The sequence below is a fragment of the Poecilia latipinna genome, unplaced genomic scaffold, assembly GCF_001443285.1.
Source record: "Poecilia latipinna isolate Pla-1442-1.1 unplaced genomic scaffold, P_latipinna-1.0 Scaffold2082, whole genome shotgun sequence".
Classification (NCBI taxonomy): domain Eukaryota; kingdom Metazoa; phylum Chordata; class Actinopteri; order Cyprinodontiformes; family Poeciliidae; genus Poecilia; species Poecilia latipinna.
In genome coordinates, this window is record NW_015114698.1 from 33,145 (window position 1) to 46,875 (window position 13,731).

The 13,731-nt window shown below is 35.7% G+C and overlaps 1 protein-coding gene across 1 annotated transcript in view; it reads right to left on the reverse strand.

The window, feature by feature from the left end:
- LOC106936123 (relaxin receptor 1-like) overlaps positions 1–13,731 on the reverse strand; it is an 81,820-nt gene that overhangs the window by 25,771 nt on the left and 42,318 nt on the right. Inside the window, exon 3 of the mRNA XM_015016950.1 lies at positions 8,052–8,135. Coding sequence (XP_014872436.1) covers positions 8,052–8,135 — 84 coding nt within the window. The remainder of the gene's footprint in view (positions 1–8,051; positions 8,136–13,731) is intronic.

The window sequence follows — 13,731 nt, forward strand, 5'->3', positions numbered from 1 at the left end:
TCCATATGCCTGATGCATCCAACCTGAAAGTTTTGAAGAGTCTGAGGTAAAATTTGGGCAAAAAAACAATCAGCTGCAAGTGAAAAGCTCCAAAATGGAAACAAAAAAATGAATGAAGAAACAAAACAAAAAGAACCTCAGTTGATGTCCATAGCCTTAATTTCATGTATGGATATTTTTATTTTGAGCTTTGAGAAAAACACTGCAGAAATCCCCAACATGAATACCTAAATTATTGTGACCGTTTCCATAATGCTCTGATTACACAACATGCCTTTTTAAGGGCATAAACTGGTGTGGCCAAATCTGTCAAAGATAATGCAGAAACAAGCTTATATGCTGAAAATATGCTCAGATTATGGTTCTATTAAACAAAGTGTAGAGGTAGAGAGCCAAAATCTCCTATGAGCTTCACATTTTCAAGGAAACAATCCTTAATCCAAGCCTGGGCAAAAAAAAAAAAGAAAAAAAGAAAAAGAAAGAAAAGAAGTCAGTCAAAGCAAAGATTGCTAAAAATACAAAGGACTGAAAATAAAGAAACATTAAGTGAAACAGGATGTAGATGCATTTCTAAAATCTAAATCCATATATGTTCAGTACGTGATGATTCCTTCATGATGTTTGCTTCTACTGCTCACTTTTTTTTCATGTAGGCTGCAAACTACATACTTTTCTGTGTGTAGTATCATATAAAACTACACACAGAAAAGTATGTAGTTTGTTTTCTATGTTATGAAAAAACATAAAAAGTTATGTAACTTTTTATATGAAAATGTTTCATATAAAAAGTTAAAACAAATATGTTCTCTAATCCAAATATCATAACAAATTTCTTAGAGTAGGTATGAAAATAAACCATTTAGTTTTGAAGACTAAACTGTTTGGGAGGAGTTTAAACAAATAATGGCCTCAAGATTCAGGATAATCAAGTTATTGGAAGTTTTTTTTTTCTTTTTCAGCTAATTTAATCTAAATAAACATGAATGTAACATCACATGTGAAAAGTTTTGAAATGGTTCATCAAAGTTTTATTTTCTATATTACACAAATTTTCCAAATTAAACAAAGTAGGAAGCTGTGGAGTCATCTCAAACCGGCATGATTAGCATTCACCATAAGAAGAGATACTCTTGATTCTTAGTGAAGGAATGTTAAATAACTGCATTTATATTCATTAAATGTGTGAACTGAACAGGATCAAGGTCTGGGATGTTTTACCAAACTGAGCCAAAGCTAATGGTGTTAAAATGGTGGAGCAGCACAAACACATTATATAACCAACCAGAAGAGAGATTAATCTTCATGATTTTTAAATAGCTAAAAATTCATAATGGAAAGATTTTAAATCAACATGTCAATAAATTAGATCCTAAAATAAGTTGCACTAAAACTGATAGCACACAGTCATTCAGTCTTTTCTATATATGGCATAAGCATCTAAAAAGACTCTTCTCCAACATGTTTTATCTTAGTCAGTCCAATCTTCACTGTGCAAAAAGAAATGCAATAATTTTTATCACTGTCCAAACAGCCGCTGGCCTGACCGCAATAAGTGTAAATAATTATGGCTGGAGGTCCATTCACGCTAACCAGATAAGAGATTACAGCTGTTTCAGTAGTAATTGAGGGTAGAGCAGCTGGGGAATCTTTCACTGGCAGTAAATGAGTTGGCTGTTTGAAATAAACAGCTGATGGCCCCAAACCTCACAGTGCTGCGGTGGATCAGCTCAGATGGAAGGCAGCCAATTTAATTTGGGTTTCACGACACAAAAAAATAAAGAAGGAAATTAACAACCAAGTTTGGGCTTGGTGTTGTTGGGAAAATATTCCTGAAGTGTAAATTTAACATCAGATGACATTGCATATCCATCCATTAAGTTACAAACATATGCAGTTAGTTATACTTTGTTTGGAAAGATATTTACTTCTACCAGACTGAAAAATATCACATTGTAAGTTAAAATTATAACCTTGGCAGGACATAGATTGTATGTGTATTACAAATATTTCTGTTTGTGTTTCACATATTATCCAGGATGTCTATAAATATATATTAAATATATTTAAACTACCAATTTCTGAATAATTAGCTGTCTTGTACACTTGTTTGTTTGTTAATTTGTCTTGAACAATAGTTTCTGGGCCATGTAGGATTTTCTTTGGATTGTTTTGGCCTTGAGAAACTATTGTTCAGTTTGGTTTGTAAAATAAGGAAATAGGGCCACAAAATGAAATTTGGATTTTTAAAAATTAGGAAACAACTAAGGAGATACAATCTGACAGAAGGTAAATGTGTTGTAATCTTCCCATCCACCATATTAAATCTTGAGTCGAATGTTTTACTCCCTACTGCTAAAAAATCAAACCTAAGATACTTTACCATTTGTTTACCAATGGAGTCTGGAGGCTAAATGTTTCTGGAGTTTATGGAAATATGTCTCTCACTCGCTGTTTGTTTATTTTTGTGCTTCCATTTACAAATAAATCTTGATTCCATGAATGTATCTTGGGATTAGGAACCAGAGCTTTGTGCCAAGAGAACAACATGATTTCCAGTTTCAGAGTGATGTCTGTTTAGACAGAACGACTGTTGGGGTTAAATCTCTCCATCTGAGAGAACATAAAGACGAAGAAACAAATCCATCCACTTTGTTACGTCTTTTAGCTAACACCTCTTTAGGAATGACCTTGTTGGTGTTTTAAACATTTGTCATGTTTATCAGACTTTGATAAAGTCAGTTTGATGAGTCAGGGTAGATCACTAAAGAATTTAATTTAAAGTTGGTTCTTTAAAAATAGCCAGTTATGACTGGATGAGGCTACATGGCTAACCAAACACATCACTCCTCTTGAAATGAAAAGGACAGAAAACAGAGGTCAAATGAGGGACACCCAGGATGCATACTGGAACATATTTTCTTTTTCTGTGACAATGTAGGAATGATATTCTTCCAAAAATAAGTATCATCCAGATGTGACAATGATGTTGCACTTTGTGTTGGTCACATAAAATACATGTGTTTGAAAGGAATAAACATGTTTGCAAAGCCCACTAGGTGGGTCCTGTTACCACATTATAATTTATATACAACCCCTCTGCTAAGATAGCTATAAACAACTCAGAAAGATATTTATAGTTATTATCTTATAGTTATTTATAAGATAACTATAAATAACTGAGAAAGACATATCTCACATGCGATTCACTTTATGTGAATGCAAGTATTAGAATTATGGCATATTAGATTCACGTTGACCTGCTCGGTGATAAGCAGCTCACCTCTTCCAGTGATGCAGACTCAGGATGCTAAACAGTGGAAGCAAAAGATTTTTTAAAACCTCCTGTTGGCAGCCATGACACAGCAGAAAACAAAATGACTCATCTGAATAATGAAAAATGATTTCCACAAAGGGTTATCTAGTGATCATGTAGACCAGCTCAGTTCAGCTCAACTTCAACATTTCAACATGTTTATATTTTTTTGTCTTCTAGATAAACAAATTTGAAAAAAGAATGTCTGGAGACATAAATTGCATTTTTTTTGTCCATACACATCTCCAGATCTGGTCACTCACACAACATTTTTTTCTCTTTTTATTACTTCTGATAAGATATGCATATTCTGGACATTTTATAAGGTACACCTTGTTAGTACGGTTCAGAACTGCTTTGGACTGGATAAGTGAAATGCTGAATCATTTTAAACTGAACAAAAATGTTGATATTCTTCAGTACAGAAAATGGTCCAAAGTTTGGAGTAAATCTTGAACAGATTTTTTTGTCAAGCAGATAAAAATGTAATGTCACTGTTTAGGAAAAATATAGATCTGACAATGGGGACACACTTTACTAAGTTTATATGAATATTTGCACAACTTTATGCAATGTGAAGAGAAGAGTAGGAAACTTGGAGTCACATGGTTCTAACATGTCTAGTCTGAAAAATGCTTTTTCATGAACACATTATATCGTTAATTGCCCGATATCTATGCAGAAAGAGCACAAATTTCTATAACAAAAAAACAACAATGGATCTTCAAAAATAAAACCCCCTAAAAAGTTGAGGTAAAATAAAACAAAAAAACGGAAACCAGGATTTTCTGACAAACATAGTTGAAGGCACAGAAGAAAATAAAAACATACTAAAGCATTGAGCTTGTTTTCTTCTAGAATACAACATAAATTATAGTAAATCAAACCAAACACTGGATATTTCAGGATATTTCGGCTTATGCCCAAGAGGCAAGTCCAAAGTGCTTCAACTTTAAGCGCTTTGTGGCGGCTTCTTTGTACGACTGCTTTTACCACAGCCAGGAGAGGAAGTCAACGTGCATATGAGACACAGACAAGGATACGTGCACTGCGTCTGTGAAGCATAAACAAAGCCAAGCTCTGAGACCTCTTGAGTGGTGGGCGACATTATTTTCACAGCCTGCTGAATGACCTCTAATAGCCTCAAAAGATGCAGAAGCACGAAAAGAGACGGGAATGTTAGACACCGAAAGCCTCGCCTGCTGAGAATCTTAACACAAGAAACTGAAAATTACTTGCATGCTGTCATGTTGAAATCAACTCTGTGTCACTGATATAGAAAACGTTTGCGTACTCCAGTTCTCTGGCTGCACAACTGATCATTAACTTTAATGAAACAATGAATTAAACTTGGTGCTACTTCAGAGCCAACACATTAAACATAGATTCAAACAGGAATTGAGCAGCACCTGTGAAGGATAAAAACTCTCTTCCCAGTCTTGTTTACCTCTGAGAGGCTGTAAATTGTTGTAGAATAAGAAAGACAGATTGAGAAAACATGGATGTCTGGAGAAAAAGAGCATACTGTGTTTTAGTGTCATTGGCTGCCATAATGCTATCCTCAGCAGACGCATACCTTTGATCCTCTCCTTGGAAAGTAATGAGTCCTGCTGGGTTTTGATTTAAGCTACACAGACTTAAGAGCTTTTTGTTGATGCCATGAATTGACCAAAATCACAGTCTTTAAGTTAGTTCCCCCACAAAGCAGGCCTTGAACAACATGCGTGGTGAAAAAAAAAAGACTCGACTAAACAAACACATATTCATGGCTTTGTCACTTCATGTAGAAAACAAATGTATTAACTTTTGACTGGGAGAATATTGCTAATCTAGTTTGACAAAATGAACGAGATTCTACTGTATTAATCTGATTAAAATTGTATTGCTTTTTTAAAAAAAGCAATAGGTTGGGTCCAATATTACTTTATGAAATTAATACAGAAATGGCTGCAAGTAGTAACGGGTTAGGACGTTGGATTGGAGGAAGGTAACAAAAAAAAAAACATGAAAGTAAATCTCGACAATACAAAGAACCTTGCAAACATTTAAATATGATAATCACTTTTTGAAGTGTACTTCAAACTGAGGCTGAACAATTAATTGGATTAATCATGAATAACCATGATTAATTAAAATAATCATTAACTGTAAATGCATACAGACTCAAAAAAGACTATTAATATATACATTTTGCATAAAAAAACCTTTATGTGAAAACATGTTTCACTCAGAACGCAAGTGGCAGAGTTTTAGCTTCATACTATTAAATTCTGCAAAAACTTTTAAAGCTCATCTTAAAACACATTTATTTTACTTGGCTTTCAACTCTAGCGGGATCTAGTTTTAAATTGTATGTTTTTCCTTTTAAACTGCAAGTTTTTATTTTATGTTTTTTTTAATATTATGTGTTTTGATGTACAGCACTTTGTATCAGCTGTGGTTGTTTTAAAGTGCTTTATAAATAAAGTTGGTATGGTAAAAACAATCTCTTTTTAGGCATCTTTATAAATAATCGACAGAGTAATTAATTACTAAAATAAGTTTTTGTTGCAGTCCTAATTCCAACCACAAAACAAAGTATTTTATTAGGATTTTAAGAGTTAAACCAATAGAAAGTGGAAAGACAGCTATGTATTCTTTTCAATTATTTTACGCCGGAATATCCGTCATGCTATGTATTAAGACCAATTTCACCCTAAAAATAATTTTAAATAAAATCCAGAGTGACCTATTGCCTTAATAAAATTCAGCGTTTCTGCGAAGACCTCAGAGGTTTTCAGACAACATTAGAAAACAAGCAGCATCATAAAGACCAAGGAAGAGAGCAGACAGGTCAGGGAAAAAACTACGTCCAGCATTCAAGAAATGGAAAGAGATTTTCACAGCTGCAAACTCGGCTTGAGGAGTCAGAGCATTAATTCCTGTAAGATTCTCTCTCAGCTGTCAGCTTTTGTTTTCAGAATCACAAGCGTACAGACGTCAAGTACAAATACATATTTTACTGGAAATAAAAAAGCATAAATGGAACAGTAAGTGTAGTGTATGTGTATCTACACATACACTACACTTACTGAAAGATGGGCAAAATATCAGACTGCCTGTGTTTTTAGTGAGTTTATTTTTGCAGTAGATTTAGAAGGAACATATTTTAATATTTTACTGCTCATCAACTCAAATTCTTTTAACTTTTGTACATTTTACTGTACAAAAAGCACAGCTTTTGTACAGCAAAATGTACTGTTTTGAACAGTACATTTCATGTACAGTACATGAAAAGACTTTTTTGCTCATGTTGCCTGTTACCTCAGCTATATATATATACACAGACCCATCTCAATAAATTAAAATGTTAACTTTATAACTTTATTACCAAGTGAAACATTATATAAATCAACTACACACAGATTGTTATTTTCCAGTCATTACTTCTGTTAATTATGATGACTTTCTGCTTATAGCACTGAAAATCTGACATATAAAATTAGAATATTATCTTAGACCAATAAAAAGATATATATAACACAGAAATGTGGGTTTAACTAACAGTATGCTTAATGCCAGCTTGAAGGTTGTCATTTTTAAAAAAGTATTTTTATTTTAACAAATGAGCCTCATCAGGAAGCATATCGCAGTAAATATGACTGTGTGGTGTTCACACACTGCTGTGACACACACACACACACACACACACACACACACACACACACACACACACACACACACACACACACACGTTCTCTTCTCCTAGAGGCACTCAAACGGTTTTGATGAATGAACCAGGCAGGTCACTGTACCACACTGGAAAGCTGTTAGACTTGACCAAAGTAGAAAGATTGCCAGTCTGCTCCTGGTGTTAAATGTGACTCAGACTGTGTGAAGTTTACTGATAAAAAGCTTCAGCGGTTCAGATTTTCTGAATGTTCAACTGTAAAAAATTTGATCCTAAAACTCGAAGCTAATTTTTGTTACTCATTTAAGAGAGATTTCCTTTAGACTGGATTGATGCTCATGCTTAATGGACAAAATGAAAGGGTTTAAAGTGTAATACATGCACCTTCTTAAACATGACAAGAGGTGCTTTGAAGACCACCAGAGCTGTGATTGGGTAATTGTGTTTTCTACAGTCAGTTTCCACTGCTGGTGGAGATTTTTGAAGCGAATAACGTGGGTTGAGGCATGATGCACATTCAGAATGGGTTTACATTCAATAACACCAAAGCAAACCTACTCTCCCTAAATCCTTTCCCCCTCTTTTGCTTTTTTCTCACAAATAAGCCAGTGGCAGGAAACAGAGACATTCAGAGATGAAAGAAAGAACACCATCCTCCTGTGAAGATCACATTGTGAAAAACTGAGTACTTACTTTGGGGAGAATGCAAAAAAAAAAAAAAAAAAACTGTTTACAGCCTACATCAACGGGTGGGCTATAATGACAGAATAAAAACCTACACAAAAGGAATCTGCAGCAGAACTATCATTAAATCCTGAGTGTCTCAACTAAATCTGGCTGCATTTCTTCTTTTCAGAAGTTAACATATCATGAGTAAAGATTTCTGACAAATGGCTAAAATTTGCAAAAAATCTAGCAATTTTCCTGTCTGCACCCACACCGATGTTGTTCCTAAAACAATACATAACACATAATTGTGTTCTTCACATTTCCAGAAACCCTGCCAACACCATATTCTCACCTCATTCTCTGTAAAGAATGGCTTTAAAAACATTAGAGAACACTTACAGCACACGTTGGACTTGGTCCTGGTATTATGACTCAGCATGCCAAAATATTTGTCAAAAAGGTTTGGCCATCCATTATTGTCTCCTGAAATAGAAGAAAAATGACAAAAAAAAAAGGAAATCATTATTTGTCCTTCAAAATTGTTTTCATGTCAGCTAAGGAAAGGAATAAAATGATACCTTTTTTTTTCATCTTGTTTTATTTAAACCCACATCTTTCCTGTCATCCAGCTGCTTGTTTCAGACTCAGGAACATTCAGTGTTAGTGCTTTTTCTAAGATCTTGTACAGTGAAGTTTAGTGATCAAAATTTAATACCTTTCAAAGGCTTTTATTGAAAGTTACATAAACGTCCTGCAAAGGGACACAACACATTCTCACTGGTATTGAGATTTAGGGCGCTCAAACCTGGTTTGCATGAAGGGACAGTTGGTAGCACTGCTGTCTTACAGCGAGAGTCTTGGTTTGGAGTTTGAAGTTCATAGTCCAAAACATTAGTGTGAGCTTAACTGGTTTATCTAAATTGTCCTTAGCCATGTACTGCTGCAGACAGACACCAGCCCCTGCAGAGATAAGCGGGAATAGATGGGTTGTGTTCAGGACTCACTGTCCCATGTTTTAAGGTTTTCCCATATTTCATTTAAAGAGTCGAAATGTCATACAAAAATTGTGTAACTGTCTTCGCATGGATACGTCCTCATCCTCTTCCTTAGAGACACCAGACCTGGGTCAAACCATTTCACACAGAGCTCTGTGCAATGTGTTGTGTGATTGGTTAGAAGTTTACTGACGTACTTTATGCAGATAAACTCTCAAACAGCAAAGTTGATATTTTGCTTCAACTTGTCCATGTCCACTATTTTGCTTATGTTTCTGCAGGAGACATGAATACTTTTGAAGAGCGTTTTTGAGACATGGTGATGAATTACGGACATTTGCATGATTCTTCACTAGATACTCACAAAGATTGTCAAATGGCTAAACATTCCTGGATGGAAATTGCAACGTTGTTCTTCGTAGAGGCTGTCTGCAGAGACGTTATTGCTGTGACAGTTTACATACAGTGCTTAGGGCATGATGTATATACATCATGCAGAACAGTATCGATACTGTTCTGCTTGTGAAAATACAGAAATCTAACAACCATGTGACTGCTTGGCTTTGGATGAGGTGTGGGATAGCACTTGGATGTCTCTGCTCCAGTGCACCTGATTCAAGTTACTTCCTGGCCACAGGTGCTGCAGAAGTCTGTTATTCAGTCAATCATTTAAAGTAGGTGCTGCATCATGCTGGAGGAACTATTGTTCATCACTTAACAGTCTGGATTGTTGAGAAAAGTTGCTGCTGGGGGATGTTTTCATCCTTTTCAGGCCATTTTTTGTGGGCCTGCTCCATTATGTTGTCAAGATCGCCTTTTCTCCAGATAATTCTTTTTCCAGATGCCTTAAGCTGTCTAAAGGGCGGTTCACAGTGGAAAACAATTTTATCCCCGTCCTCCACAGCGCAATCTGGCTCCTTTCTGCAGAATGTCAGTCTATCCTTTATGTTTTACTCTGGGAGAGAAGTGACTCTTTACTGTCCTCCTTGACTGTCCAGCGTGTAAAAGTCTTAGCGTGTGTGCAGAAACAGAAACGCACGTCCTCTGACATTCCTGAGCAAACTTTGCACTGGTGGCAACCTTAGAGTGTGCTGAAGATTTCTTTACTGCAGTTGAAACTCTCCTTGTAGTTCTTGGCGATTCAATAAATGGTATCAGTTTGTGTTTTTAGGATTGATGCAAATGATGAACTGTACCTAAAACAATAAATTAAGAGCTGATTTTTAAAAATTAGAATAAAATTTGAAGCCTTTTTTTAGATTTTGTTCAGAAACAAAAGGAGGTATTAACTTTAAATGTTTCTTTCCTCTTCCGAACTCATGATGACCCGAGTTGTCCCAGTTCAGCGCCTGTGGAGGTTTTCTGTTCCCTGATAAGCTTCTCTTGCCAAAACACCCGGACCCGTTTGTTTTAACTTCCTGAGTAAAATGCAGATGTCAAAATGAGTATTACTGGTTACCTTTAAGAGATGCGGAAAGCTGCAAAGTTGAAGCCGTATCAACAAGGAAGCAAAATAATCTGAATTGCTAAAGTAAATGAATAAGGACTAAAATCCAATAAAAAAAAGAGAAATCCTGGACATGCAAAACAGCAGTCAACTTACTTAATTTTGTAACTTAAATGTACAATAAACACCTTTAGAAAGATACAAAAAATAGAAAATTAACAAGAAAACACATTTTATATGTACGGCTCCTGTTTTATATTTTCAAAATGCAAATGAAAAGCATATGTTCAGAAAGGTATGACGGCAATCTGCTGTACATTTACCCAATTAAATTTCAACAGATGCTGTAAATTCATGAAAATTAATTGAATCCAAATAATAATGGTGTTCCCACACATGCTTGCTACTAGCTCATTTAAAAAATGTGTATGATGTTTGAGCTTTACAATGCAGAAGCAGATGCATACTCTTTAACCACTTTGGTGTATCTTCATCTACTCTAACTGCTCAAGGATAAACTAGAATAATAACTTCTAAAATGTCATGGACAGGTTCACAAGAGTGCAGAACACCACCGAATGCAAAATGTTTCACAATCTGCTATCAAAGGAACCCATTTCACCTTTTCTCACATATAGAGACTATGGGTTTGGCCTGACAATTTGGAAAATCTACATTTCTGGGTAAAGTTCAAAAGGGGCAGTGTCAGCTGTGAACTTTTAAATAACAGTGGTTGTCAGGAGTAAAGAGAAATCACTTGGAAAAACATAATTGTAGAGTAAGAAATTAAACCTTGAGGTTACAGTCATTCAGTTGTTCCTTTTTCCCCACAGCTGATGTTTTTAATCGGTATAGTCGTGTCGAGGTTGTAGGAAGCGAGGCAGCTTTTGCCAACTTTGGCACCAAACTCTTTCCAGTGACTTCTGCTTCATTCCCAAAATGTGGAAACTTTTCTGATCATGTTAGCAACTGAAACCACATTGATGAGCATCATGGCTCATCTGTTGTTACTGTGCTACCAGGTTTGTACCAAGCTGTGGTGTTCTGGTGAACATTTAACGGAATCAGAAAAAATAAAAAATAATAAAATAAACAACGACCACCATCAGAATCAGTAAGTCAAAACTTAGTGCAAGAGTTCAGACTCTAATCAAACTAAGATATCTCTCTTTACTTTGAACTGAATACTGCTCTCTGTCTGATCAGGATGAAGAACTGTCTTATTCCAAGAAGTCGTTATTCTCACTTTAACCTCAAATGCCAATGTTCCGATCCCAAATGTCATTGTAAGGTTTCATTTCTTCCAGATGTTATCAAAAGGCTCATCATCTCATAAAGGTTTCTCAGAGCAAGTTACAGCTTTCTGAATACACCTTAACATGTAAAACTGCATTTACACAAATTATATAAAAATCATCCTCTTTTTGCCTCCCTGACACCTTGATGGTGAATTTCACAAAACAGATGCATCTTGCTGTGGCACACTATTCACATACATCCAGGCTCCAGAGAAAACCCCACACAGGTTATTTTCAGAAGCATTTCTTTGCTTTTTAGGAAACGCGGTGCTTACAATAATTTGCTAAATCAGCCAGAAATTAATCCTCAAGTCAGTGTACTATCTTTTTTCTCAGGCAATTTTAGATTCACATTTGTGCTACATCAGACATCTAAAGCTGCCGTTGGTATAGAAATATTACAGATTAACAGTTATATAACGTTTATCAGCTTCAAGTCGTTAAGACTCAAAATCAGTTACTTTCATAGATTGCTCAGAATAATTCAGATTACTTCAGTGACATGGAAACTACTGAGAAAATTAAAGTGATCACAATGAGACTCCCTGGTTTCTCCTGCGTAGCAGGGAGACTCTGCTTACTGTCTTCTATAAAATTCATTCAGCTCTGGGGAAGGAAATGCATTCAGAAAAAAACTAAACATGTTGGCTTCAGGGTTGATTATAAATAAATCAATAAAAAAGATTGTAGTTTGAACAGAAACCATATTCTTCACCTCCAAAAGCAAAATACCAACTATATCTACACAGGGCTGAGTTCATCTCTCTTATTAACCGATGTTTGAATAGAAATGTGGATAAATTTACAAAACTGTTGCATCGATTGCACAGCTCATCACAATTTAAGATCCAAGCTGCAGTTGCTATGGTTTAAAGATGCAGCAGAAACACAATGCAGCATTCAGAGGGACCAGATTTCCCTGGATGCAAAGAGCAGCAAAGCACTGCCCCTCCTACACCTATTGCTGCACACTACTGAACAACTGTCTACTGTCCAATCTGCTCTGCGGAGACAGAGTAAACTGTGTTTTGCAAACTTATGCACACACATGTATGCATTTTGTTCTGGCCAAAACATTTGCTGAATAACATCATCAGGATATTAAACTGGGCTAAAATCAATCATGTTTCCCACAAATTCATTTCCTGAGAATGTGAGCATGTCCAAATACAATGTTTATGGCAGATATGTAGTCTCTCATTAATTTTATGACTTTCAATAAAAGTCAAAACAATAGTCGCTAAGCTAATAATCTCTTTGATAGTTTAAAACAGAGTAAGCTTTGAAATGAATGCATTTTTGCATATATTTTTCTTATAATAACACATTTAGACTTACATATAGGCTGCTGTTAAGCCAGAAAGTTCTTATCTGGTGTTTCAGAACTGCCTCTCTAAAAATGATGGGGGGGGGCTCAGCTTTGATTGTCTAATTTCCCATGAGCACATGTTTTTGGGATCAGTGCCTAATGATATTTCAACAGAGAAACATCTGTGAGCTCTCTAATGCTGACTACAGTTTGGGCAGACTAAGCCACACAGAACAAGAAACAGCCCACTTGGATTTATCAAGTCTGATCAACCTGTTCAGCATTCGGCAGAGAAAAAATTTGCTTTTTGTTTGCTGAACTTTTTTAGACTTTAATCTTTGTTTAAAGCAACAGCAAAGCTCTGTCTTGGTTTTCCTCTACACTTCAACGTGCTCAGCTTCACTTTGACACTTCTTAAGGAGCGTTTTCTTCTTTATCTCTAGTTTGCAGGGCTTTCTACTCTGCATAACTTCGGAGACCTGAGCCAGATAAGACACCCCTTACTACCTTCCCCAGAATAACCTTTAGGCCTGTTCAAAGTGTCAGTGGTGATGGAAAAGGCAACAGTAAGAACCAAAGGTCCAGGATCCAGTCTGGTTTATTGAGAAGTGATCATAACAACCGTTACCAAGGAAGGCGTTTGATTTCCTGATAAAGCAGAGAGTTCATGGATCACCTTGAGCTCATTAATTCTTTTGAATTCTCCTTTTCCTCTCCTCCAAATCTTCCCTCAGATTTAGGACGGGTATTAAGAACTCAATTCACTTGCAAAACCCTTGCATTTCAGAGACATCCTTACAGAGACGCCGATAGATCTGGAGATAAAAACCGAACCTCTAATCAGATATTATTACTCTGATGCTCCTTTCTCAGTTCTGGTGGAACTTCTCTTTCAGTAGTTAATTATTTTATGTTTGCTTGATTTCTTTATTCATTAAACTGGGATTACTCTTATTTGGTTACTAAGGGATAGAAGATGACCGTTTCAAAACTAGTGCCAGCTAAAGTCTTGATATTGTGATAACAAAAT